This window comes from Ceratotherium simum, chromosome 16 (assembly GCF_057802395.1).
Source record: "Ceratotherium simum simum isolate JZ-2026a chromosome 16, ASM5780239v1, whole genome shotgun sequence".
In the NCBI taxonomy this organism is placed as follows: Eukaryota; Metazoa; Chordata; class Mammalia; order Perissodactyla; family Rhinocerotidae; genus Ceratotherium; species Ceratotherium simum.
Window position 1 is genome coordinate 61,855,605 of NC_141915.1, and position 25,097 is coordinate 61,880,701.

A 25,097-nucleotide genomic window follows, 5' to 3' on the forward strand; every position below is an offset into this window, starting at 1 on the left:
TGTCGGAGCCAAAGCACAGAAGGTCAGCATGAGGCCAGAGCAACAGGGCTGGTCAGTCTCAGGAACAGAACACCAGTGACGGCGCCTGGGAGGGAGGGCCAGGATGCCACCTGGCCCCACGCTGGACGCTCACACCCCCAGCTGCTCCGGAAGATCCCTCTGCAGCCAGGATATGTGCTCAGCAGAATAAGTGACAGGAAGATGGGAAAGGAAGAAGAGGCATGCAGGCCAGGAGGCCTGGTGGCTGTGGAGCAGAGAAACTCATGAACGATCGGACCAGAGTCCAAGTGGGGAAGAGATACTGGCTCCTAGCCTCCTTCCTGGAAAGTAACCCAGTGTTCTGAAAACAGGGACCAGGCCCCATGTGGGCACTGGAACTCCCCTCTGGGGAAGACGTGACAAACAGTTCCCATCAAGATGTTTCCAAGAGTGCAGTCATGTTAAAACCGCAGTGGGTCTCTCAAAGCAGCAGTGAGCCTGACAGAAGCTGCAAGCCCTCGGCTGGAAGGAGCCACCAAGTGTTGCCGACGAGAGGGAAGCACAGCTTGCACGCCCAGCCATGCACCAACGGCAGGGGAGCAAGTGGCTGTGGCTGAGGGGTTAATACAGACAACAGCAGGGATGAGATGTGGGGCAGAGACGAAGTTCGAAAAGAAAAACAAAACGAGGAAGACAGAAATAAATGCAAAGGGAAGATAGATGACAAAGCCAGGACGGGTGGAGACTACCAGGAGCCTCACGCAGCAAGAGCACAAGAGCCCCCACCAAGCGCGGCCCCTCAGCGGAGCACATGACATCCCGATACCAGGACAGGGCAGCTCGAGGGTTCTGGGTCCACTGGAGCCAAGTGCAGAGCCCTGGCCTCCTGCTCCCCACGCTGGCTCCCGACTTGAGAACGTTGTGGGGGCCAAAGGCCAATGTACAGTGGGCAGGGTCCTGGGGTCACCTCGTTTGGGGACTCTCTGTGGTCTGCTCGCCTCCAGACTAGGCAGCTGACTGCAGCTGCTCTGGAATCCACATGAGGAAGAGAACTGGGCAGAGGAACCTCACTTTACCTGAAGCACCTGGCATGCAAGCCCAAGCCCACCTGCGTGCTCCCATCAGCGGGCGAGGGGCAGTCAGCTCCCACCCCGCCCTGGCGCCTGCTGTCTGTGAGACCCGACGTGAGCACACTCACCCAGTGCTGCCTTCCAACGGGGAGACGTGCAGCTACTTGCCGTGGTGTTCGAAAGGAATGCTATTCTGAGGTGGGGGGAAAAGACAGCTGTTGGTAAGGGTTCTGCCGGCCGGACCAGCATGTGAGGCCCTCTTGTTTCCACAAGTGCTTCCTTGCCTCAACCAGGTCCACCACCACTGGCCGGGGCCGCCTCAGAGGGGTCCCCAGAACTGCCCAGGAGCTCAGCCTCATCTCTCTCCGAGTGGCCCCTGCAGCCACTGCTGCTCCTCTAGGATTGACCTGCTGTTAATGAGGCCAACGAGGGGCCAGGACAGGCCCCTTCTAACTCCTCACGCAGTAAGATAACCCGATGCCCAGACAGCGGCCCCTCAATCGGCTCTCAGCACCGACGCCTCCCCAAGGCCTTGCTCGCTGCTCAGAGCAGCTTATGCTTGGCCAGATGGGGAGGAAGGCTACCTCCCGGTGACACACAGACTAGACACATTTCCTCGCTGACACGAGGAAGAGGATGAGGTTATGAACTTTATTTTGGGGGGGCATGGATTAAAACAAATCAAAAGGAATAACTGGCACCAGGGACCAGTATTACGTTTTATCAACAGTGCTGGACTGATGAGGCCCTTTTTGCTCACAAAGAGAAAAAATCACAAATAGAGTCACCCACCAGATGCCCTTTAGACTCCACATTATTCTGGCAGAAGAGGCCCAACTCGTACTCCAGGGTCGGGAATGCAGGGACTGTGGTTTCCCCTAAGGGCTGATGTAGCACAAGCTGCCCTTGAGAAGCAAGTGGGGGCAAGGAGGAGCAGCCACTCTCCTGTAAAGTTTGAGTGTGCGACGGCTGTGGGGTCCGGACAAGGGACACGGGCGTCAACGGCCCCTGCCCACACCCAGCTGGAGAGGGTGCAGGCTGGCTGGTGGGTCTGAGCCCTTTCTGCTGAAGATAAACTACTTCCTTGGACTTGCTGCATCTGCCCAAGATGCACCATCTCCTCCTCGACGGGCACAAAGAACCAAGAAATGGCAGCTGTGGGGAAAGCTGACAGGAGGCGCCGCCGGGGTTTATGCACACATGGTGCCTGCTTCTCTAGCTCGCCCTGAACAGATGCAGTGCTGCTCCTACTTTCACCTCACTTTCTTTGAGAGGCATGAATGTGAATGGAGGCTATAGGATTGTAAAAGCTGGAGCAACCTCACTCGCTCTGGAATTTCCAAACCACCAGGGAAGATGTTGAGGGCAGCGCCACAGCCGAGAGTCTCAAGAGCCTCTTGCTGTCCCACAGGGGCGCTGATCACGCCCTCAGAGGGCCAGGAGCCTTTCACAGTCTCCTAAGGAAGAGCACCCATAGTGACCAGGAAAACCCAAAGGAAAGAGCCATCCTCAGGACATGGGTGCACTGGGGACACACCCCCAGGGGTCATGTCCTTAACCTGAAGATTCTAAGAAAATCCTGAGGGTGACCAGTGACAAAAGCTAACGTGCTTCTTTTGGAGGTAAACACCCCCAAATCACATCTCTCTAGAGACTCCCAGCTACACTTTAGATCCCCATTATCTTTCTTCATACCCAAAGCAAAAGGAAAGAACAAGAGAGCAAAGATGTATGATTCCAAGTTATAAGGTCGCCTCAGCTAGGTAAGACGTTACAGGAAGGACCTCGGAGCTGCGTGTGGTCAATGCTCAGGGACCGGCATGCTGAGGCTGGCCACACAGTAAAGAAGAGGCTGGACTTGGACTTGGACCCATAACTGTCCGGTACCCAAAGGACCTTCTGACTCTTTCATCTCCCTCAAAAAAAAAAAAAAAAAAAAATTAAGCCTGCCCCTTCTTTAGTCTTTGCTGGCTGAGCCCCTGACAAGCAGATGTCAAGTCCAGAAAGAGTCCCCAGCATCCACAGGCCCAAGTCGTCCCCACCTGAGATGTTCTGGGGCCACAGAGCTGGCCACAGATCTGGGCTCTCTGCCAGGCTCGCTGGGCAGACACCTCCCAGGACATGCTCCCAACTGCTGACTCACAGGTTCCAGGGCACATGGGAAGAAACCTGTTAAGCCCTTTCTGTGTCCTGTGGTGATGGAGGAAGGGTGTGGGGCTGGGGGCCACAAAAGGCCCAATCTCATTACCCTGACTAGACTCCTCAAAGCCCTACAATTTAAACTAGCTGCATTTTCAGTCTCTTTCGGAGAAAGTTACTGTACAAAAACAACTCATTTCTAGTAAAATTATCAGTAAATTAGAAGGGTTTAGTAAAACTATCCACTTCACTTGATTAAAAGGAAAGTGGTCAGGAGCCCTCCCTCTGCCTGGGCACACCTTGCTCCTCTGCCAAAAGACCAGCCAGACACCGCAGAACTCAGGTTCCAGGCAGTTCTCACAGACTCTGTGAACATGTTCAACCCACCAAATGTAGCAACAAGCTACACCCAGTGCCAAGCAAGCACCCAGCAAGCACTGAGCAAGTGCCGGCAGCAGGGCCCCTGGGTGCTAACTTGTAAACTAGAGACATCACAGTGAACCAGAGGGGGGCTCCCAGGACACAGCCCAGGACCTGGGCTCCCAGAGCATTCCTGAAACCCACTCCCGCCCACCCAACAGACATCCCACAGGATGCTCACTGAAGCAGGACAAACAGCCCTGCTTAGACGGGTTCTTGACCTACCAACGCCCCCCTCACCCCACCTGTGGAGGGAACCCTGAAAGCTATTTGAGGAAGAGAGTCAGTATGTATGTAAAGGGCTGTTGTGTTGAGAGAGGCATGTTAGCAAATGCAGAACAGCTACAAAAGCCAGAGTGGGAAGAGGATGTGGGTGGAGGAAGTGGTGGAGAGTTGTTCAGCTGGGCCCTGGCTGCCTGCACCTCCATCACCCCGCCCGCCCACCTCCATCATGCAGCAGGGTGTTTCTCTGAGCACACTTCCTCCTCAGAGTGAAGACAGACAGGGACGTCAAAAGATGGGAACGCTTACCTCACAGCACATCACCAGGCCCTGGGCTCTAGAAGCCTCTGTCCATGCCACCTTACAGTGACTGCCAGCAACCCCCCTCCCCCGACAGGCTCTCTGCTAGAGGGAGCGCCTGGCCAACAAGAAAGAGGAGAGTCTCAAAAGCTGGGCGAGCCTATGACAAACAAATGGTGCAAGCAGGCGTGGCATTTCCAGTCTGCATAGGGAAGACTGCTGAGTCTCCAAGGCTGGCTCGGAGCTGGGGGGCCACGCAGAGGGCAACAGAAAAGAAAAAGCCCCGTTACCTGTCGCAGCATGGCTGGGGAGCCGAGCCCTTTACCCACATAGCTTGTCTCTAAGGCTCTCAACCAAGGGGCTGAACACAGTGAGGGGAGCGGGGGAGGGAGGGAAGGAGGGAGGAAGGAAATCCTTCGAAACCCCCACCCCACTCTGCCTGGAGCCTGTGAGACTAGTCCAAACACGAGGAAGTCAGAGGCCCGCAGTGTCCTGACCTCAGTGAGCTCAGAGCGCGTACCTGTGAGGTGGACATGCGGGAGGTATCTTGTCGGCCCGTGAGATCAGACGAGGAGATGTTGACAGGGGCTCCGCGGTGCAGCCGCATACTCACTTTCCGCTCTCTTTCCATACCGGACACAGGCCGAGGAGAGGTGTTAGCTGAGGGAGAGGGAGACAGGGTCAAGAGGCCTCAGAACACGGTCCCACACTCCAGCATGATGGGGGTCTCTCCTCGAGAGCTCCAGCATGATGGGGGTCTCTCCTCGAGAGCTGTGTCTAACAAAGACCCTCACCTGTCTCAGCATCAGTACAGAACAGGCTGTGGGCGAGCCGTGCACCGGACTGCATCTCACTAGATTTTCAGGGCAGCAATAGGCGACTGGCCCCTGGCTGATGCTGCACTGCTTGCACCCCAATTTCTAGGTCAGCACTAGTGGGCAGGGTCCATGAAGGACCCCGGGACACCAATGCATGGGCTCCAGGCTGACTGTCCCAGGAGCAAAAACTCAGGTGTCCAGTGAGAGGGCAGCCCAGGCATCTACACGTACAATGACTGCCACAGATGGGGAAGGAGGAGTGGGTATTGATAGGTTTGCTGGGTAGGAACCTGTGTCATGAGAAGGCGGAGAAGCAGTAGTAACAAAGCTTTCAGGGAACTCAGCCCTTCAAGAGACCAAGTCCTGTGAGATGAATGTTCCCAAAGGCATCGTCCCAGGCTGTTCCCTGGCCTGTCTATCCTCAGGAATAACAATCGACTGGAACAAGGATGCAAATGGCATCACCCACAAGGTGCGGCTGCCCCAACTCCACACACATAGCTGGCTCCCCACGAGATCACAGAGTTGGAGTGGCCAGGGCAACTGACACACAAAAACCCCCACTGCCTGCTAAGGGGCAGGGGGAACATGGTGCAAGACGGCAGACCACTCACCAGTGTGTGAGGTAGGGGTGAGGGGAGTGGGAGGAGCCACTTCTTGTGTCCCCCTCAGGCGGCCTGAGGCCGTAGAAGGGAGGCCGCGGGTGGCTGGATTTCTGGAGTGTCTCAATCGCTCCTCTCGTTCCCGACGTTCCCGTTCAGCATCATCAGCTGCCCGGCTGGCACCCTAAAAAGGAAAGAGGAAGAGACCAGAACTGAACTGGGTTTGGTGAAAAACCACCCAAGGCCCTTGGCTGTCCCCTGCAACTTGAGAAAATACCAGGGGCATTTGGGACAAGACTGCCGGTGAACACGCCCTCCACAGCAAAACAGCAAGTCAGAACAAGACATTTCTCCCTCCAGACAACAGCACAGCCTGTCTCACAATCCTGTGGGCAAGGCATCCTGTTCCCAGCACAGCAGAGGAAACCCCACCCCATCACCACAGCACCTCCTCAAACCCCAAACACCTGCGGCAGCTGGGGGACCCTCTTCTCTGTAAATATTCACATAGGAACGGGAAATCATCTGAGGCCAGAGGTAGGCCCAACATGGCGACAGTTGGGAGAGTCTGAGAAGCAGGCATGAGCAGTGGCAACCAGAGCCCAGACTCACGGCCCCAGGGCGAATGCTCTGTCATGGTGACACCAGGAACATCATGCACACATGCAACGAGAAGGGCAGCAGCCAGGTGTGTCCTGGGAGGGCCCATGTGGTACACACTGCTTAACTAGGTTTCCTCCCAGCACAAACAGCTAGTTATGCTTTCAGTGAATAACAGATTAGACATACAGGGGATTTGATTTTAACTGGTTAAGCTGAGGTACCCATCACACTAAAGGTTACATCCTAACCACCACTGCTATAAGGCAAGAGTCTGCAAACTTCAGCCTACGGGCCAAATCCAGCCACCATCTGTGTCTGCAAATAAAGTTTTATTGGCACAGCCACGCCTCCTCATTTACGCATTTGCCTACTGCGGCTTTCCAGCTACGATGCAGAGTTGAGGGGTTGTGGCACTGCATAGACTGCAAAGTCAAAATTATTTGCTAGCTAGCTCTTTACAGAAAAGGTTTGCCAAGCCCTGCTACGAGAGATGATAATGTTAGAACCAGGAGCTTCAAGTGGCTCTAGCAGGAGGTCTACCCTGATGTCCAGACTCTGGGTGATCTGCAGCACCACCACCAGGGCTGTCCTTTGCAGGCCACCCTAGCAGACGGGCCTGGCTCCTGAGCCAGCCTGCCCTGCAGGACACTTTCCTCCCAGGACCTGCCTCTCCCCTGGATGGCACAGGCTAGGTCTGGGTCAGGCTGGCTCTGCCAGCTGGATCCCCATTCAGGGAGGCTGCAGCCACTCCCACCACCTGGTCCCTGTACAGGCAACCCTGCACCTGCAAGCCTGTGGGACAAGGCCTCCTCCTACTGTGCACCCTCTGAAGAGGAGGTTCTGCTCCTCCATCAAATTTTGTCACCTTGGAAAGGTTCCAATTTCTGTGTTAAACTCATAACTAAACAGAACAAGAGAAAGTGGAAGTTCCAAAAAAACGAATTCTGGCAGTGGTGTCCAAAGATTAATTAATTAAATTCATAAAACCGACTAAGGGATGGGTGACCAAACTCAGACCTAAGGCGCAGCGCCTCCCCAAGCCACCTACGTGGTGGGAGCCCTTGGCCTCAGCCACACCCTCCTGCACATGAACATGTGGGCACCACGCCTCAACATCACAGACGGTCAAAGCCATGATGCTCTTAGGATTGATGACAATAATAATAAAATGACCTCTCACCTAAAGAAGACTTAGCATTCAAGTAAGAGCTTTAGTTCCAGACAGACCTGCACTTGTGGACACTCTCCAAGTGGCCCTTGACTGCCCACACCCCCATCATGTCTGCGTGGTGCCATCTCTGCTTTCCCTCAACGGGCATCTTGCTTCTCACAACCTCTTGCCCTCAGGCAGACCCCATATAGGCCACCGCCCTTCTAGGTACACTTGGCTCCCTGAGTGCAGCGAATAAGCCTGCAGAACCTGAACCTGGTACAGTGTAGCTCCTCACACAAGACACAGCTACGGATGGGACAGCCGCCAGCAGCCTTTTAGTGACTGGGCTATGTCTCCTTCCACACTGAGAAGTTAGCGAGTTGGCAATGCCACTTACAAACTTGAGCATGTTCCAGTCGAACACATAGTCATAGGAGAAACCCTGGCGATGGAAAAGGTTCCTGAAGAGCTGTCTCAGGTATGAGTAGTCAGGTTTATCATCAAAACGCAACGACCGGCAGAAATTCAGGTACGTGGCAAATTCAGCTGTAAAACGAGACACAGAGCTAACAAATAATAACCCCACCTGGACCCAGCATGGTGTCTGTCAACATTACTGTTTACCATCCCCTGCTACACACTTAGGGTGTGAAAGAGGGAAGCGGAAATACCTGTCATATTTTGAAAACTCTAGGCCTCAGGAAAGAGTTTCAGAAAATTCAGCATCACAGAGCACAATTTAATCTCATCTGGGGCGTTTATCCTAGGGGCAGTCCCACAACAACAAAGGGAACTCCCTGAGCTATGGCTCTGGACAGTCGAGGAACACCAGGGACAGAAGGCTGTGGCCAGTTAAAGCAAGGGCCACTTGCCCGCTCTCTACCTTCCTAATCACACAGGGCATTTGGAGGGAACTCTGGGAGCCAGCCTTGGGGCGGCGGCGGCAGGTGGTGGGTGGTCTACCTTGTTCGCCTCCTATGGCCTCACTGCCTCCCCCAGAGGCACTGGGGAAATGAGCCAGGAAACGAGGAGCTGCCCTCCTCCCACAGAAACCACGGGAGGGAGGGGGCCGGCTCGGGACGTCCACTCAAGGACACTCACACGGGTAGCCTTTACATAACACTTCAATGGGAGTGGACATCTTCTTCTCACTAATCCTCTCGTACTTCTGTCTCTTGGTGGCAGCCTTCAGCCCCTGCCAGGGCAGAGAGCCCAGGTTGAAGTACATGAGCACATAACCCAGTGACTCCAGGTCATCCCTTCGAGATTGTTCTGGAAAGAGAAGGGAAATGGGTCAAGGATGGCACAGATGCACTTGCAGCAGCAAAGCAAAAGGCCCCAGGCAGACACTTACTTTGGAAATGAACTTTAAAAATCATAGAAAAATATACATGGAGTCTCTGGTTTCACCAGAAGCTGCCCCTGATGTGCTGTCAGGAAACTCTCCAACACCCCAGATGAGCAACATCAACGTCACAGCTGATTATCAGAAAGCCCATCATTTACCTGCCCCACCACCACCTCACAAAACAAGGTTTCCACAGTCCTGAAGCCAGCCTTTGCTACAAAGGTTTGATGACAGCCTCCACGTCAAACATGCTGACCACTCCCAGGGTCCCTCCAGAGGCTGGCCTTTCCCTGAGCTGAGAAACAGACATACCCAAGGCAGCTTAGGTCAGTGACCAGGGGCACAGGAGACCCCACCACCCACAGGCTCACCGATGCCAAGATGTGTGTTGATGGAGGCGTACCGCGCCGTCCCTGTGAGGTTCTTGTTCTCACGGTAGGGGATGTGCTGGTGGGTCCTCGCGTCCCGGTACTTCTTGGCCAGCCCAAAGTCTATGATGTAGACCAGGTTGCCCTTCTTCCCCAGTCCCATAAGAAAGTTATCTGGCTTCACATCTCGGTGGATGAAGTTCTTTGAATGAATGTATTCAATACGACTAATCTGTAGACAGAGAAGCAGCGGCACAAGATTAAATCCCAGAGTGGCAGCCTTGGAAAAGGAGCCTGCTCAGCAAAGCAAGGGCCGTGCCTGGGCTGCATGTTCTGTATCCCTTGGTCTGAGCAAAGTAACTCAATAATCCTGAGGACACTCAATTGACCACCTTCAGCACCCCCAACAGGCCTGGGCATTTCCCCCTTGGTGGCTCTCACGGAGGTAGACAGAGAGCAGCCTGACGCGAAAGCCACTCCTAGACAACATCTGTACTAGACAAACTTCTAGGAACCAAACGTGTGCTCCTGAGGGAACTGGGACCCCACACGTGAATGTACCAGGCCATGCCTAGAGGGTGGGTCTCCAAACCCAACTGCTGGGTCATCATCCTATGGCAAATGCTAATGAACTTCCATTTTCCCCCTGCACACGAATAGGCATAATCACGAGGAGAACAGCACCGGAGTACTTTATCAGACTGTCCACTCAAATCAAGCATGTGCTGAGTGCCCAAGCTGCTCTGTCACTTTAGAAAAAACAAACTCTTACCATTTGGTCAGCAAGTAGCAGGACAGTTTTGAGACTGAATTTCCTCGAGCAGAAGTTGAATAGGTCTTCCAGGCTTGGTCCCAACAGCTCCATCACCATGACGTTGTAGTCTCCCTCTGCCCCACACCACCGGATGGTGGGGATGCCCACTGTGAGAGAGACCACGCAGTGCTTCAGTACAGGTGGCCTCCCCATGTGGCCACACGTCATATCACCTCCCATGCACGAAGGGGGCGAATGAGGGCAGGGTGGGGGTCAGAAGACCCCGACATGCCTGTGCTCCACACTGTCACCAACTGCACAAGACAGAGTTCTCTGACTGGGGTCAGGTGGGCAGGAGTCACAAGTGACACAAAGAGAGAATGTGAGGCCAACTTCACGGGCAGGGAAGAAGACAATGCAGGTAAGAGAGGGGCTAAGGCAGAAAAAGCAGAGTTCCCATACACCCCGCACCCAGGTCCCTGTGATTAACATTTTACATGAGTATGTGCATTTCTTACAATTAATGAGCCAATATTGATACATTAGCACGAACTAAAGTCCAGGCTTTTTCAGTTTCCTTAGTTTTTACCCAGTGTCTTTTTTCTGCTCCGGGACCCCATCCTGGATCCCACCTGACATTTGGTCGTCCTGTCTCCTGAGGCTCCTCTGGGCTCTGACGGTCTCTCAGACTTTCCTGGTCCCAGATGACCACGACACTTTGCAGAGTGCTGGTCGGGGACTTTGGAGACTGTCCTTCTGCTGGGATTTGTCTGGTGTTTGCTCATGATGAGCCTGGGCTTGTGGGTTTGGGGGAGGAAGAGCACAGGGTCCAGTGCCTCCTCCTCACGTCCTGTCAGGGGTCCGTGCTCTCTCAGGACTCGTCTCTGTTGACGTGACCTTGGTCACCCGGCTGAGATGTGTTTACAGGTGTCTCCCCTTGTTTTTCTTTCCCCCCTTTCCATCCTGTGCTCTTTGGGAGGACGTCACTACGCACAGCCCATACTTACGGAGTAGAGAGTTATGCCCCTCCCTAAGGGCAGAGTATCTGCATATGTTATTTGGAATTCTGCAGAAGAGAATGGTCTTTTCTCCCCTATTTATTTATTCAATTATTTATTTATATCAGTATGGACTCGTGGACATTCATTTTATACTTTGGGTTATAAGCCAAAACTACATTATTTTATTCTGTTGCTCGAAGTGTTCCAGCCTTGGCCACTGCGGCTCCTCAGTTGGTCCTGCGTCCTCATACCCACCATGTAGGCTTTTGTTCACTTGTTTTGAGCACCGCCTTACTTTATGGCACTAAAAGATGCTAAACATTTTTAGTTTAGCTTTATAACGAGTTTTGATATCAAGAAGGCAATCCTCTTTAACTTTTAAAATTAATTATTTAAAATATATATTTTACATACTACATGACATCAACTTTAACAAATATATAAGTTATAAAGCATAATGTAACAAAGGCCTGTAAGCCCACCACCCAACACAGACCCAGGATATTCCTAATATTTGCATCTGCTTTTACACACCTCTCTTCTCCCATTCTTGTGCTCCCCAGATAAAGACTATCCATAACTTTATCATTTCCTTGCTTTTAATAAAATAAGAGTGTAAGCTGTATAATATTCCATTTGGAGAATACACCACAGCTCATCTACTCTTCTGTCATTTGGATTATTTAGGTTTGCTTTTCCTATTATAAACAGTGCTGTTACATACATTCTTATACATGTCTACTGGTGAAAATTCTTATATGTGAAATCCTTGTTCATATCTAGCTCCCCCTCCCCAGTACACACCTAGAAACACAGGGTACAAATTATCTGACTACAGAAGATAATGTCAAATTGTTTTCCAAAATAGATAAACCACTTTACACTCCCACCAGCAACGAATGAATTCCTGTTGACGCAAGAGTATTGTCAGCTCTCTTAATTTTTATCAATCAAGTGGGTGTAAAATGGTGTCTCACTGAACTCTCAATTTGGATCTTCTTCCCATATATTTACTGGCCATACGTGAAGTTTCCTCTCCTCTGAAATGTCTTTTGCCAATTTTTTTTATCAGGGGAAAAATTTATGTATTTATAGCAGTTCTTTATAAACTCTGGATACCAAACTATTGTTGGTTTTATGTGAGGCAGATATCTTCTCTCAGTTAACGGCATGTTTTTAATTTTATTTTGGAACCTTTTGATGAGAAAAGGTGCTGAATTTTAACAAAGATGAATGTATCAACCTTTTCCATTGTTTCTGGTATCTTACATAAGAAACTCTTTCTGAACTCAGAATCAGAAAGAGAAGCTATTGCTTTCTTTTAAAAGTTTAAAAGTTACTTCTACTTCCAGCCAAGATGGAGTGACGGGGACCCAATTTACCCTCACATCTGCAATAACCAAGAAGAGAAAACAAAACACAGAACTGATGAATAGATGGTTTCTAAGACACCAAACACAAGACAATGATGACATCGATGCCTGAAAGACAGGAAACAATTTGTGTAAGCCCTCAGACTGCCCCAGTCCTGCCTTGAGAGTGTTAGTGGAAAAGCAAAAACTGAACAGATGAAAATAACTTAACTTCATCCCTTAACTAAGCTGAGAAGGAATCTGAGGAATATTAAAAGACCCAGCACGCAAGAAGGTAAAATTCAGTGTGCAGCATTCAAAGATTACCAGGTATGCAAGGAAGGAGAAAAGAAAACATGATCCATGTTGAGAAGAGTCAGTTAAATGAAATGGATTCAGATGTTAGAAGCAGCAGAGAAGGGCAATAAAAGTTATAACTGTATTCCATGTCAAAAAAGTTTAACAAAGGCATGGCATGGGACATATGAAAACTACAATGTCTAAAATGAAAACTACACTGGGTAGGGCCGGCCCTGTGGCTTAGTGGTTAAGTGCGCGCGCTCCACTACTGACGGCCCGGGTTCGGGTCCCGGGCGCGCGCCGACGTACCGCTTCTCTGGCCATGCTGGGGCCGCGTCCCACATACGGCAACTAGAAGGGTGTGCAACTATGACATACAACTATCTACTGGGACTTTGGGGAGAAAAAAAAAAAAGGAGGAGGATTGGCAATAGATGTTAGCTCAGAGCCGGTCTTCCTCAGCAAAAAGAGGAGGATTAGCATGGATGTTAGCTCAGGGCTGATCTTCCTCACAAAAAACAAAACAAAACAAAACAAAAAAACCTACACTGAGTGGGATTAACAGCCCATTAGACACTGCAGAAGAAAAGACTTGTGAACTTGAAGGCATAGCAATAGAAACTACTGACAAAGCCAACAAGAGCTTCAGTGAGCTGTGGGGACAACTTCAAGCCACGTAACATCTACGGGACTAGAGCCCTTGAGGAGGGGAGAGAGAAAGGAGGAGGGACAGAAATCATATTGGAAGAATAGCTAGATGAAAACAATACACCCACAGATCCAAGATGCTCAACGAACCCCAACCACGAGAACCACAAGGAACATTACACTAAGGTACCTGATAATCAAATTGCTCACAACTAGTGATAAAGAGAACATCTTGAAAGCAGCCAGAAGAAAGACATTACATACAGAGAAGCAAGACAAGGATAACTGCAAACTTCTCGTCAGAAACGAAGCACATAAGAACACATAGGAGGAACATCGTTCAAGTACTGAGAAAAAAATGGCAAACTAGAAAAGCATAGGTTGCAAAAAAAAAAAAAAACCCTCAGCAAAGCAAACACAAAATGAAGACATTCTCAGATATTAAAAAGTTGCAGAATCAATTCCCAGCAGACCTGCACTGCTATGTGTGTTAAAGGATGCCCTTCAGGCAAAAGGTAGATGATGCCAAACCAAAGTATGGCCCTACACAAAGAAATGGAAAGCACTGGAAATAACAACCTAAGTACACATGTAAGATTTTAAAAAATTATTTAAATCTCCCTAAAAGATAGAACTGTTTAAGCAAACATAAGAATGCAACATAGGGTTTATAACCAGTAAATGTAAACACAGGATACAACCATGCAGGCTGGGAGGGGAGAAATGAAGCGCACCCTTGTAAGGCGCCTCTGTTCCACAGCAAGCAGCACATCGCTTGAGGACAGACTGCGACACACTCAAGATGCGTGTGAGAACCCTAACGCAACCACTAACATAAGAAAAGAAGCATAGGTAATAAGCCAACGAAGGAGCAAAGCACAAGAAAAATCATTAAGAAATGTAAGAAAATACTTGATTAATCCAAAAGAAGGCAAAAATGGAGGGAAAATGAAACAAAGATCAGATGAGACAAAAACCAAAAGCAAGATGATAGACTCAAACTTAATTCTGTTATTAATCACATTAAAAGTAAGGCATACTTTCTCAGATTAGACAGAAAACAAAGGACCACCCATACATGCTGCCTACAACAAACACCTTTGAGATCCAAAGAGGTGATCAGGAGGACAGTTTATCACACTGACATCAGACAAGGGAGCATAGAAGTGCTGTATTAGCAACAGACACAGTAGACTGTGGAGAAGAATATTTCCAGGGATATACTAGTCATTTCATAGCGATAAAGGCATCAACTTATCAAGAGAACATAATAATTCTACACATTTATGCAGCTAACAATAGAGCTTCAAAACACACGACGGAAAACTACAAGGAGAGAGAGACAAATCTACAATTTGACCGGAGACTTCAATAACCCGCCGCAACAGCAGAACACATATTATTCTCAAGTACATACAAGGCATTTACCAAGAAAGATCACAATCTGGACGTAAAACAGGTCTCAATAAGGTTAAAAGGATTCAAGTTATATGAAGTATGTTCTCAGACAACAGTGGAATTCAATTAGAAATAAATAACAGGAAGCTCTCTGGATAATTCCAAGATACTTGGAAGCTAAATAATACACTTCAAAATAACCCATGGATCAAGGAAGAAATCATAAAGGGAGTTAGAAAGTTTTTTTTTTTTTTAATAATTTTATTTATTTCTTTCTTTCTCCCCAAAGCCCCAGTAGATAGTTGCATGTCGTAGCTGCACATCCTTCCAGTTGCTGTATGTGGGACGCAGCCTCAGCATGGCCGGAGAAGCGGTGCGTCAGTACGCGCCCAGGATCCGAACCCGGGCCGCCAGCAGCGGAGCGTGTGCACCCAACTGCTAAGCCACGGGGCCGGCCCTAGAAAGCATTTTTAGCTAAATGAAAATGAAAACACAACCAACCAGGATTTATGAGATGCTGCTACAGTAGCACTTGGGGAAATTTATGCCAACTAAACGTCTATTATTAGAGAAGACAGATCAATGATCTCAGCTTCCATCTTAAGAAAGCAGGAAATTAAGCCCAAAGTAAGTATAAGAAATGAAATAAAAGATCACAGCAGAAACCAATAAAATAGAAAACAGAAAAAAATTACTGAAACCAAAAGCTGGTTCTTTGAGAAGATTTTTGGTACACTTCTAATCAGACTGATCAAGAAAAAAAACAGAGAAGGCACAAATTACTAACATCCAGAATGAGAGGTAAGGGGCCAGCTCTGTGGCCTAGCAGTTAAGTTCGGCACACTCCACTTCAGCAGCCCAGCTTTGGATCCTGGGTGCGGATCTACACTACTAGTTGGCAGCCATGCTGTGGCAGCAACCCACATACAAAATAGAGGAAGATTTGCACAGATGCTAGCTCAGGGCAAATCTTCCTCAAGCAAAAAGAGGAAGATTAGCAACAGATGTCAGCTCAGGGCAAATCTTCCTCAGCAAAAAAAAAAGAACGAGAGGTGACATCACTAGATTCTACAAATATTAAAAGGTTAACAGAGAAATATAAACAGCTTTATACCTATAAACTCAATAACATAGATGAAACAAATTACTGAAAGCACAAACCCTCAAAGCCCTCATATACTGCTGGTGGGAATGTAAAATGGTACAACCACTTTGGAAAGCATTTTGGCAGCTCCTTAAAAGGTAAAACATTCACCTACTTTTGATTCAGCCATCCCACACCTAAACGCTTACCCAAGAGAAAAGGAAACAAGCGTCCACACAAATATCTACACAACAGTTCGCAGCAGCTTTGTTTGGAACGCCTGAAACCTGGAACCACCCCAAATGTCCACAAACAGGTGAAGGGATAAAGAAAGTGTGGCATGTCCACACAAAGGATGCTTCTCAGCAACCAAAAGGAGTAATTGTCGATACACACAACATGGAGGAAGCTCAGGAAAAAAAGTGTTGCTCCCTTCATTTGAAACTCTACAAAATGGAAAGTAATCTATAGTGACAGAAGCAGATGAGTTGTGATTTGGGGAAACAGGGTGGGGAGACTATAAGGGGGGACCCAGAAACTGTTGGAGGTGATGGATGTGTTCACTATCTTGATTATAGTAATGGTTTCACGAGGGTATACATGTGGCAAAACTTACCAAATTATACACTAAAATACATGTAGTGGGCTGGCCCCATGGCTTAGCGGTTAAGTGCGCGCGCTCCGCTGCTGGCGGCCCGGGTTCGGATCCCGGGCGCGCACCGAGGTACCGCTTCTCCGGCCATGCTGAGGCCACGTCCCACATACAGCAACTAGAAGGCTGTGCAACTATGACATACAACTATCTACTGGGGCTTTGGGGGAAAAAGTAAATAAAAAAAAAATAATCAAAATAAATGTATTTAACAAAAAATACATGTAGTTTATTACATCTCAATAAAACTGATTTTAAAAAATCATGTTTTACAGTTCCACTCTTAATTGAAGTCACCTGATCCATCTGGAAGTGGATTCTGGGGGAAGGTGAGGCAGGACTCCCACTGTCCTCAGCACCAGGTGTTCACAAAGCCCCTTTCCCACTGACCCTAAGACTTCTGCTGAAGTCACAACTCTGTGCACACTTCTGGTCTTTCTGGTCAGTTCCAAGGCCCTTTTCCCTGTGTCTGTGTGGGTAACAGGACTGTAGTCAACATCTGTACAGACTGTATGGCGATGGTCCCAAGAATGACACACAGTCTACACGCACATTTCCCCAACTGCATCCTTCACAGCTTTCCCCCCACCCAGGGTCCAATTTAGGATCATACACCGCATGCAATCATCATGTTTAAGTCTAGAACAGTTTTTAAATTTTTCATCACATAGATATTTTTGAAGAGTTCAGGTCAATTTTGCAGAAGTCCTCAATTTGGATTTTATGTGACTGCTGGGTCTGATCACTTGTCAGATGGTATCGGACAGACTTCTCCACCAAGACACCTCTCTGTTATTAAGTAATCTGTGCATGAAGCTTTGAGGGTAGTGTCAGTACCCTGCTCCCCTTAAGTTGTCTGCATCCATCAACTATTCTCACCTGAACCAATCAATAAAATGGTGTCTGCAAAGTAGGGATCTTCCCTTTCTGATTGTTCCTTCTGCATTTTTCTGTGGAGCTTAATTCTGTGTGTAGTATTATGGACTCATGAAATCTCCTCCCCTCCTCCCATGTGTTGTAACTCATTATTCATTTTGAGGTTCTAACTGTCCCAAAGTTGGCCAACAGACACCTTCAAGCTTGCTCCTGTGTCCTCTGGACATGTGCCGACGGTTTCCTTTCAGCCACAACATGTTCCAGACTCGCCTTCTCTTCCTGTCCCTCCCTGGAATCAGCCATTTTTCCTTGCAGCCTGGGCCCCTCTCAGTGGGGAATGATATCTAGAAACCAAGACCTAGGTGCTAGGTGTGCTCATTACTTTGGGTTGTCGCTACTTCTAGGCACTTTCTGTGAGTTTTGTTTTTTGCAGGACAAATGCCCTCCTCCTTCAGGAATGTTTTAGTCAATCTCTGCCCTTTGCTAGTCTGTGAATTCTTTTTTTTTTTTTGCGAGGAAGATCAGCCCTGAGCTAACATCCGATACCAATCCTCTTCTTTTTGCTGAGGAAGACTGGCCCTGGGCTAACATCCGTGCCCATTTTCCTCGACTTTATATGGGATGCTGCCACAGCCTGGTTTCACAAGCAGTGCGTCGGTGTGCACCTGGATCCAAACCGGTGAAACCTCGGGCAGCCGCAGTGGAGCGTGCGCGCTTAACCACTACGCCACTGAGCCAGCCCCTGTAAACAGTATTTTAAGAATTACGCTTTGGCCTCTGGACTTTTCTGGGGCCAGCAGCTGCCTGACCAGGTACCTGGGGCTCAGCAGACCGTGGGCTCTGCATCCAACCAGCAGTTTGCAGGTGGCTCCACCAAGGTGCTGGAGGAACCACAGCTGTCACGTGATGCTGACATCTGTGAGTGGGTCTCTGTGCACATGGGGTTTGGCTTCCTGTCCACGACTACTGCATCAGGGTCATGCTCAACCCCCACAGTGGACGTCTTTGAGTCCCTGAGTCAGCTGCACACATAGGGATTTCGGAGCCCGAACTGGAGTGAGAGAGTGCAGTTTACCTTTCAGAAGTCCACCAAGGGCCTAGAATCTCCCCAGTCACCAGCCCTGAAGGTCTTCTGTACTGGGAGTGAGAGGCATCAAAGGGGCAGAAGACAGAGGGAGACAGAGGCTATAGCTGTGGAGGTCTAGACCAGTGTGCCAAGGAACCAAGCTGCCACCCCAGCCCCAGAAGTGCGCCTTCTGCCAGAGCATCAGCCACATGGCAGCCCCAGCTCCCAGGGAAAGCCAGCCTACTTTCTGGCAGAGGAAGAGATCCACAGCCCTGCCCTACAAGGCCCAGAACTGAGCTACAGTGGGTGGAGCTCTCCTTCTGCATCCATCAGCAGTGGAGAAAGGGGCAAGAGTAGGGAGGTGGTACTGCCACACTTCTCAGGTCGGGTCCACAGCATCATCCCTCTTCCTTCTCCATGGGGAGGTGAGCCAGAGCAACTCCAACTAAGCTTTGTGCAAGTGCATGTGAGGGCCTCAGGGAACCCCTCCAGAACCTGCATGCTTTATTGGAGCCTCCACCCCCAGAAGCTCCAGCTTCTGAAAGCGACCTGGATAGGGAAGTTGTTTTCCTTTTAAAGGATATGTAGTAATGACATTTCCCACATCAGGGCGAGAAGATTAAAAGCATGAGACCAGACTGACGGACCCAACTCTCACACCATTGTACTGTGCGAGGGACTCTCAGGGATGAGGCAAGGTTTTCCACTGTCGGTCTCCTCATAACCCACTCTAAAGGATATGTAGTAATGACATTTCCCACATCAGGGCGAGAAGATTAAAAGCATGAGACCAGACTGATGGACCCAACTCTCACACCATTGTACTGTGCGAGGGACTCTCAGGGATGAGGCAAGGTTTTCCACTGTCGGTCTCCTCATAACCCACTCTTGGGGTACGATGCTGGGAACTGACCCAGGTGATGGGCTGAGATGAATGGCAAAAGGGGTGGTTGGGGGAACAACTGCAATCCTGCTGCTCCTAAGCTCACTTGGACCTCACTCTGGGTCAACACCATTTATCGCTCCCTCGGATACCTGCACCTTGGGTCCCACTTTCTCAGGATGTCAACTGCACTAGCTGTGTTCAAATGACGAATCCTGTGCATTTTAACTTTTTTCTTGATATAACATTGTGCTTTTGTATTTCTGTATATTTTGGTCCGAGGCCCTCTTTCCTGCACTGTGTTCTCAGGTCTCTGAGCAACCTCAGGGGTGAGCTGGCTGCAGCTGCAAGACTACATAGCAGCAATCTTTTCTGTCGTTTTATCGCCATGGAGGACAACTATTTGGAGCACGTACCCTAGTGAACCACCTCATTTTTGCCAATTAGAGCTGGCTTCTCTACCATCGTGTCCTCTTGAAGCCCTCAATGTTTCAACGGAGACTAGGTTTTAATCCAGTTGCCCCATGACTTGATCTCCTCCTACTGGAAGACTGGAAATTAGTCTGAACAGGAAAGGTGGTGCAGAGAGGTCAGGAGAGGCAGAGCCAGATGAAGGCACTGAGAGGCAGCCACGGCCAGGTGAGGGTTGTCTATACAGGTGATAAAGGATTCCTGTTCTGGACCTCCAATCCGAGAGCACAGACTCACTTCACCTACCAGATCCACCACAGACAGGGCCAGGTCTAGCAACAGAACAGGGTTGACATGTGTTTGATGGTCAGGACAGGTTTTAAGGATACCTCTGCACCCATTCCAAACTGCCCAGGGGTGCTATATAAAGCAAGGACCAAAATCCTTAACCTTTAACAATGCTGGGCTCTCCTGAGACCACAAGCAAGGGCTTTTCCATGGTGCCGGGAGCCAGCATCCCACCCTGCCACAGCAGAGGTAAATGTCGTGTAGCTGAATGAGAAAAGGGTTCAGTTCACATGCTGTGCCTCACCGTGTGGGAACAGGGTGAATGCAATGGAACACAGTGGGTGAAGAGTCTGATCCTGGGTTCCCGTCACCCCCACTGCTGCCCCCTCTAGTTACTGTGTTTGTTGGACTTTGAGGACTTCATGAGCCACTGATCTGGTCATCGCTAGGTGGCCGTTTGTGGAAATATAACATGTTGGTCTTTCTCCAAGTTCTTCTGGGGTTTCATCGTTTACAAACGTTTTGTATTGAGAGAAAAACAGCCAGAGCATCTCTGACAAAGGTTCTGCACCAGGCACAGGACCTGAAACACAGGCTTGAGGTGTGTCTTGAAGTGGGTGTCTGGAGCCATCCTTTCTTTTGTGGTCCCTTCTCCTATTTCCTATTTTAGACCAGATCTTCTATCCTAAAAACTTGACTTCTACCCTACTCCCTCCCCTATCCTCCACTCCCCCTAAAAAAAACCCCAACATCCACACATTTAATTTGTGGGGTGTCTCCACAACTCTTAAATGATGTGTGCAAAAACCCTGAAGGAGCTAGAAACACTCCATCCTTTGTTCTCAACCTCCTGAGTCAAGATCATTCCTTGACATGATTCATGTCAAACACACTGCTGTATCTGGATGATCAAACCTACTTTAACGGCTAACCCTAGTGTTGAAAGAAGCAAGGGGGGGGGCCTCTCATATAGAAAGTGGGGTTGGGAGGCCAAGAAAGGGAAAATGAATGTATCTCCAAGTCACTCAGGAACTTTTATGCAGATGCAAGAAACTTATGTCAAAGCAGCCACAAGACTGTTTACTAGGAGACGGACAAACATAACTCCACATTTACTGTTAGAAATCAAAGCTGTGTTGGGTCCTTAGCGGTTAAGTGCGCGCGCTCCACTACTGGTGGCCCGGGTTCGGATCCCAGGCGCGCACCGACGCACCGCTTCTCCGGCCATGCTGAGGCCACGTCCCACATACAGCAACCAGAAGGATGTGCAACTATGACACACAACTATCTACTGCGGCTTTGGGGAAACAAAAAAGGAGGAGGATTGGCAATAGATGTTAGCTCAGAGCCAGTCTTCCTCAGCAAAAAGAGGAGGATTAGCATGGATGTTAGCTCAGGGCTGACCTTCCTCACAAAAAAAAAAAAAAAAAAAAAAAAAAAAATCAAAGCTGTGTGTGAAATCTTGAATCTACGGGGAGGGTGGGAGGGTATGGAAGCATGCGCCCGTCTGTCCTCTCCAAAATCCCCAGCCCTGGTTCCTGAACTGCAGGAGACTGAGCCCCAGGCCCCCGTGACTGCATCCCTGGAGAGAGTTGATCTGGTGGTGGGCTTTGCTGTGCCAGCAACCTCCTTTCCCACTTGTGGTCACTGTGTAACACACACCCTGACTCTTTTCTCTTTCCCTCTTTTCCCTGGGAAAACACAATGAATAAATAAAGACTTATTGGTATTGGGGGGGGGGGGGGGAAGAACTACATTTTTTAACTGATCGTTGTTGGTGTAATGAACTGATTTTATATCTTCATCCTAAGCTAGCTATCTGGGCAAACTCTCCTATTTGTCTTCTGGGTTTCCTGGGTAGGAAATTATATCATGTGCAAATAACAGTTTTATTTCTTCCTTTTCCATCCTCATTCTTTAAATTTCCCCCCTTGTCTTCTGTGCTAGCTAGGACATCCCAAGCCAAGCTAGAGAGAAATGGTAATGGTGAGGCTGAAGATGATGTGGATCCAACACGAGACCCCATGTGGGGGGGTGGGGAGGATAAACCTGTGTGACCACCTTGGAACACATCCCTATGCACATGTACAGCAGCTGGCATCATCCTGCAAGCCAAGCAATTACCTACTCCACGAAACTCAATTCCACTCTTAGGTTGTGCACCAGAAGGCATGGACCAAGGTGTCACCAAGGCATCGTCCCTCAGAACAGAACACTAGAAGCAATCCATCGCTCCTCAACAACAGAGAGAAGAACTGTTTACAAGACATGAGAGACTACTAAACAGCAATGAAAATCATCGACCTACAGCTGTGTCCACAGGGAGGAATCTCAGGAAAATGATGGGTCAAAAAGGAAAGTTGTAGAATACGTACACTAAGATTGTATGACGTATATTCAAAAGTTTTATACATTAAAAAGACATGTGGCATGGACTCCTGATCCACTTATACCAATGGCGCGTATAACTGGCAGCACCTGTCTTTCAGTGGTAAATACCAATGTGTCTTGCCATCCGCAGCATCAGAGTAGATAAAATGCAGTAAAAGCAAAGTGCTCTTGCTCTCAGAGGTGTTTGGCCAGAAGAGGACGTTAAGCTTTCCTTGTGGCCTGCTTCGCCCTAACCAAACTAAGTGGTGAGGCCCCAGCAATCAGCTACAAAGCCTTTCAGGAGAACGTTCCCGCTGCCTGTCCACAGATTGATACTGTGTCACATCAGATATCTGGGGCTAGCAAGATCAGGAATCTGAAAATGCACCTGTGCTGCGAGAGTGCTGCTACTGGGGCTCACGCAAGAATAGTGAGGTGAGCGCTGGCCCTGTGGCTTGGCGGTTAAGTGCATGCGCTCCACTGCTGGCGGCCGGGGTTCGGATCCCAGGCGCACACCAATGCACCGCTTCTCCGGCCATACTGAGGCCGCGTCCCACATACAGCAGCTAGAAGGATGTGCAGCTATGCCATACAACTATCTATTGTGTGTGTGGGGGGGATAAATACATAAATAAATAAATAAAATTATAAAGAATAGTGAGGTGAGGGGTAGGGAGGGGTCAGAGTGAGCAGCATGTTGCCCACACCCCAGTGCACCAGTCATGCCAGGGACACCCAGCTGCCCTGCCCCACACGACATTAGGATGGGAAATGGGTTACTTGGACTGTTATGTGTAGTTCTGAACACTTGCTACTTTTTTGCTCATGGAGTCCAAAGATACCAAGACATACAAGGCCAGGGCCAAGTCAATGCTTCCCATTTGGATTTGTGAAAGGTTCCAATATAAACATGGGGACTCAGATTAACGCAAATAGACGCTTTCGTGAAACTCTCAGCAATTCAACCTTAAAATAATTGTAAATAAAACTGCCAAATGTTTCTAGACAGTGTCATTAGATTTTTAAAGATAAATTTCTTGCGGAGTAACAGAGAAAAAAAAATTTAAAAACAAACTAGGAAAGGGCATGGGGGAGAATGACTTCAGCTACTGCCTCTCCCCTGAAGGGAGCATTGGGCCAGGGGCACCAGTGCTGAGGGGTGTCCTGCTCCCTCTCTCATATGGGTGGGTGTCATGCGGGTTCACTTTAGCATTCTTGATATCTATGTGTTATACATGTTCTTTGGTACTGTAAAACATTTCATTATAAAAAGACCATGACTGTCTGAAATAAAACGTGGGAAGTGACCAGGCACATAAAATGAGAGAAGTGAACTTGGGTGAAACTGCCTGTTTCTACTGTGCTGGCAGCCCCAGGGCCACACTGGCAGGCATTTGCCCATCCTCAGTGCAGTGCCAACACTCTCAGCCCTGGTCTGGATTTTATACAAAGGGCCCACGCTCCCCACCCATACCCCACTGTGAACTAAACAGCTGTTCTCTCCTGAGGAGTGGACTGAAGGGGGAGTGGTATAGAGCTAGTTTTGGGGTCTCAGGACTGGAAAGAGCAGTTGGCCTCTAGGTTGTTCCTGGCAGTCCACTCTGTTTTGATAAAAACTTGGTGTCTAGCCAAGTCCTTCACCAACATAACTAATTTAAATTTATTTCCTGCACTCCTTCCCAGGAGCAGAGAGCTGCTGTACAGCAGTGGCCTGGGAGCTACAATGCTCAAGGTCAACTCTGTGTCTTTTGCAAAGTTCCACAGCATCTGTGCCTCAGTTTCCTCATTCATGACACGAGACTGATGATACCTACTGCACAGGACTGCTGTGTGTGCCAACATGCCAATGTGTGTAAAAAACGCTTTTAGGGGCTGGCCCCATGGCATAGTGGTTAAGTTCAGCACACACTGCTTTGGCAGTCCAGGTGTGCGGGTTCAGATCCCGGGTGTGGACCTACACCACTCATCAGCCATGCTGTGGTGGCGACCCACATACAAAATGGAAGAAGACTGGCATAGATGTTAGCTCAGGGCCAATCTTCCTCAAGCAAAAAGAGGAAGATGGGCACAGATGTTAGCTCAGGGCCAATCTTCCTCAAGCAAAAAAAGAGACAGATTGGCAACAGATGTTAGCTCAGGGTGACTCTTCCTCAGGAAAAAAAAAAAAAAAAACCCTTTTAACAATACTTGACACTAATGTGTATTTTTTATTTATTTATTTTTTTAAAGATTTTTATTTATTCAGTTTTTTTCCCCCCAAAGCCCCAGTAGATAGTTGCATGTCATAGGTTCACATCCTTCTGGTTGCTGTACGTGGGACTCGGCCTCACGTTGGACGGAGAAGCGGTGCCTCGGGGCGCCCCCGGGATCCGAACCCGGGCCGCCAGCATCAGAGCGCGCGCACTTAACCGCTAAGCCACGGAGCCGGCCCTAATGTGTATTTTTTAATGCCAACTCTTTCCCACAGCAGCCTGACTGACCAAGCGCAGCAGCTTTCTTTAGCCAGGTACCACAACACCACCATCATCCGGGCAGCATCTTGGACGACCCTGTACCACAAGCCAGAGTCTAAGGCAGCCACTTGGCTTCAACCTTTCTCTGACAATGCCATCAGTATCACCACTTGCAGGTAAGCCCAGAACATGGCATAAAAACAAGAGCCACAACCAGAGATGCTCGTGTCCCTTCATAGCGACAAGTGGTCTGCATGCATCCACGTGAGACGTGATGCAGAAGACTGGTCAACAACAAAGCCAGATGATTTCTGGACAGAGCAGATTCCTACATCTTCTCTGCTGGTCCCAGCTTAGTCTTCATTAGAATAAGTTCACAGAACACTATCAGAATTATGCACTCTGCTTTCCTGGACATAATCTGTTTTCTAAAATAGAGATCTTTACATCTTGGAAGTACCAAGAGTGGATGTGAAACAGGAGGAAAACCCCCATCTATGTGTGGAGAATGGCCAGATGGAAGGAGGTCCATTTCTGGA

At 49.0% G+C, this 25,097-nt stretch overlaps 1 protein-coding gene across 5 annotated transcripts in view; it reads right to left on the reverse strand.

Annotated features, from left to right (window-relative positions):
* Nucleotides 1–25,097, reverse strand: part of CSNK1D (casein kinase 1 delta) — a 39,799-nt gene that overhangs the window by 5,398 nt on the left and 9,304 nt on the right. For 2 of the 5 annotated variants that reach the window (XM_087441847.1, XM_087441849.1), the window contains 7 exons: nt 9,795–9,943; nt 9,026–9,254; nt 8,408–8,578; nt 7,704–7,852; nt 5,563–5,734; nt 4,651–4,790; nt 1,278–2,965 (listed from right to left, as the gene is read on the reverse strand). In XM_087441847.1, coding sequence (XP_087297973.1) covers nt 2,858–2,965; nt 4,651–4,790; nt 5,563–5,734; nt 7,704–7,852; nt 8,408–8,578; nt 9,026–9,254; nt 9,795–9,943 — 1,118 coding nt within the window. In that variant the 3' untranslated portion in view covers nt 1,278–2,857. Of the gene's footprint in view, nt 1–1,177; nt 1,243–1,277; nt 2,966–4,650; nt 4,791–5,562; nt 5,735–7,703; nt 7,853–8,407; nt 8,579–9,025; nt 9,255–9,794; nt 9,944–25,097 lie in introns of those variants that run through there. The other 3 variants (XM_014789382.2, XM_004432884.3, XM_004432885.3) reach the window with 2 other exon arrangements.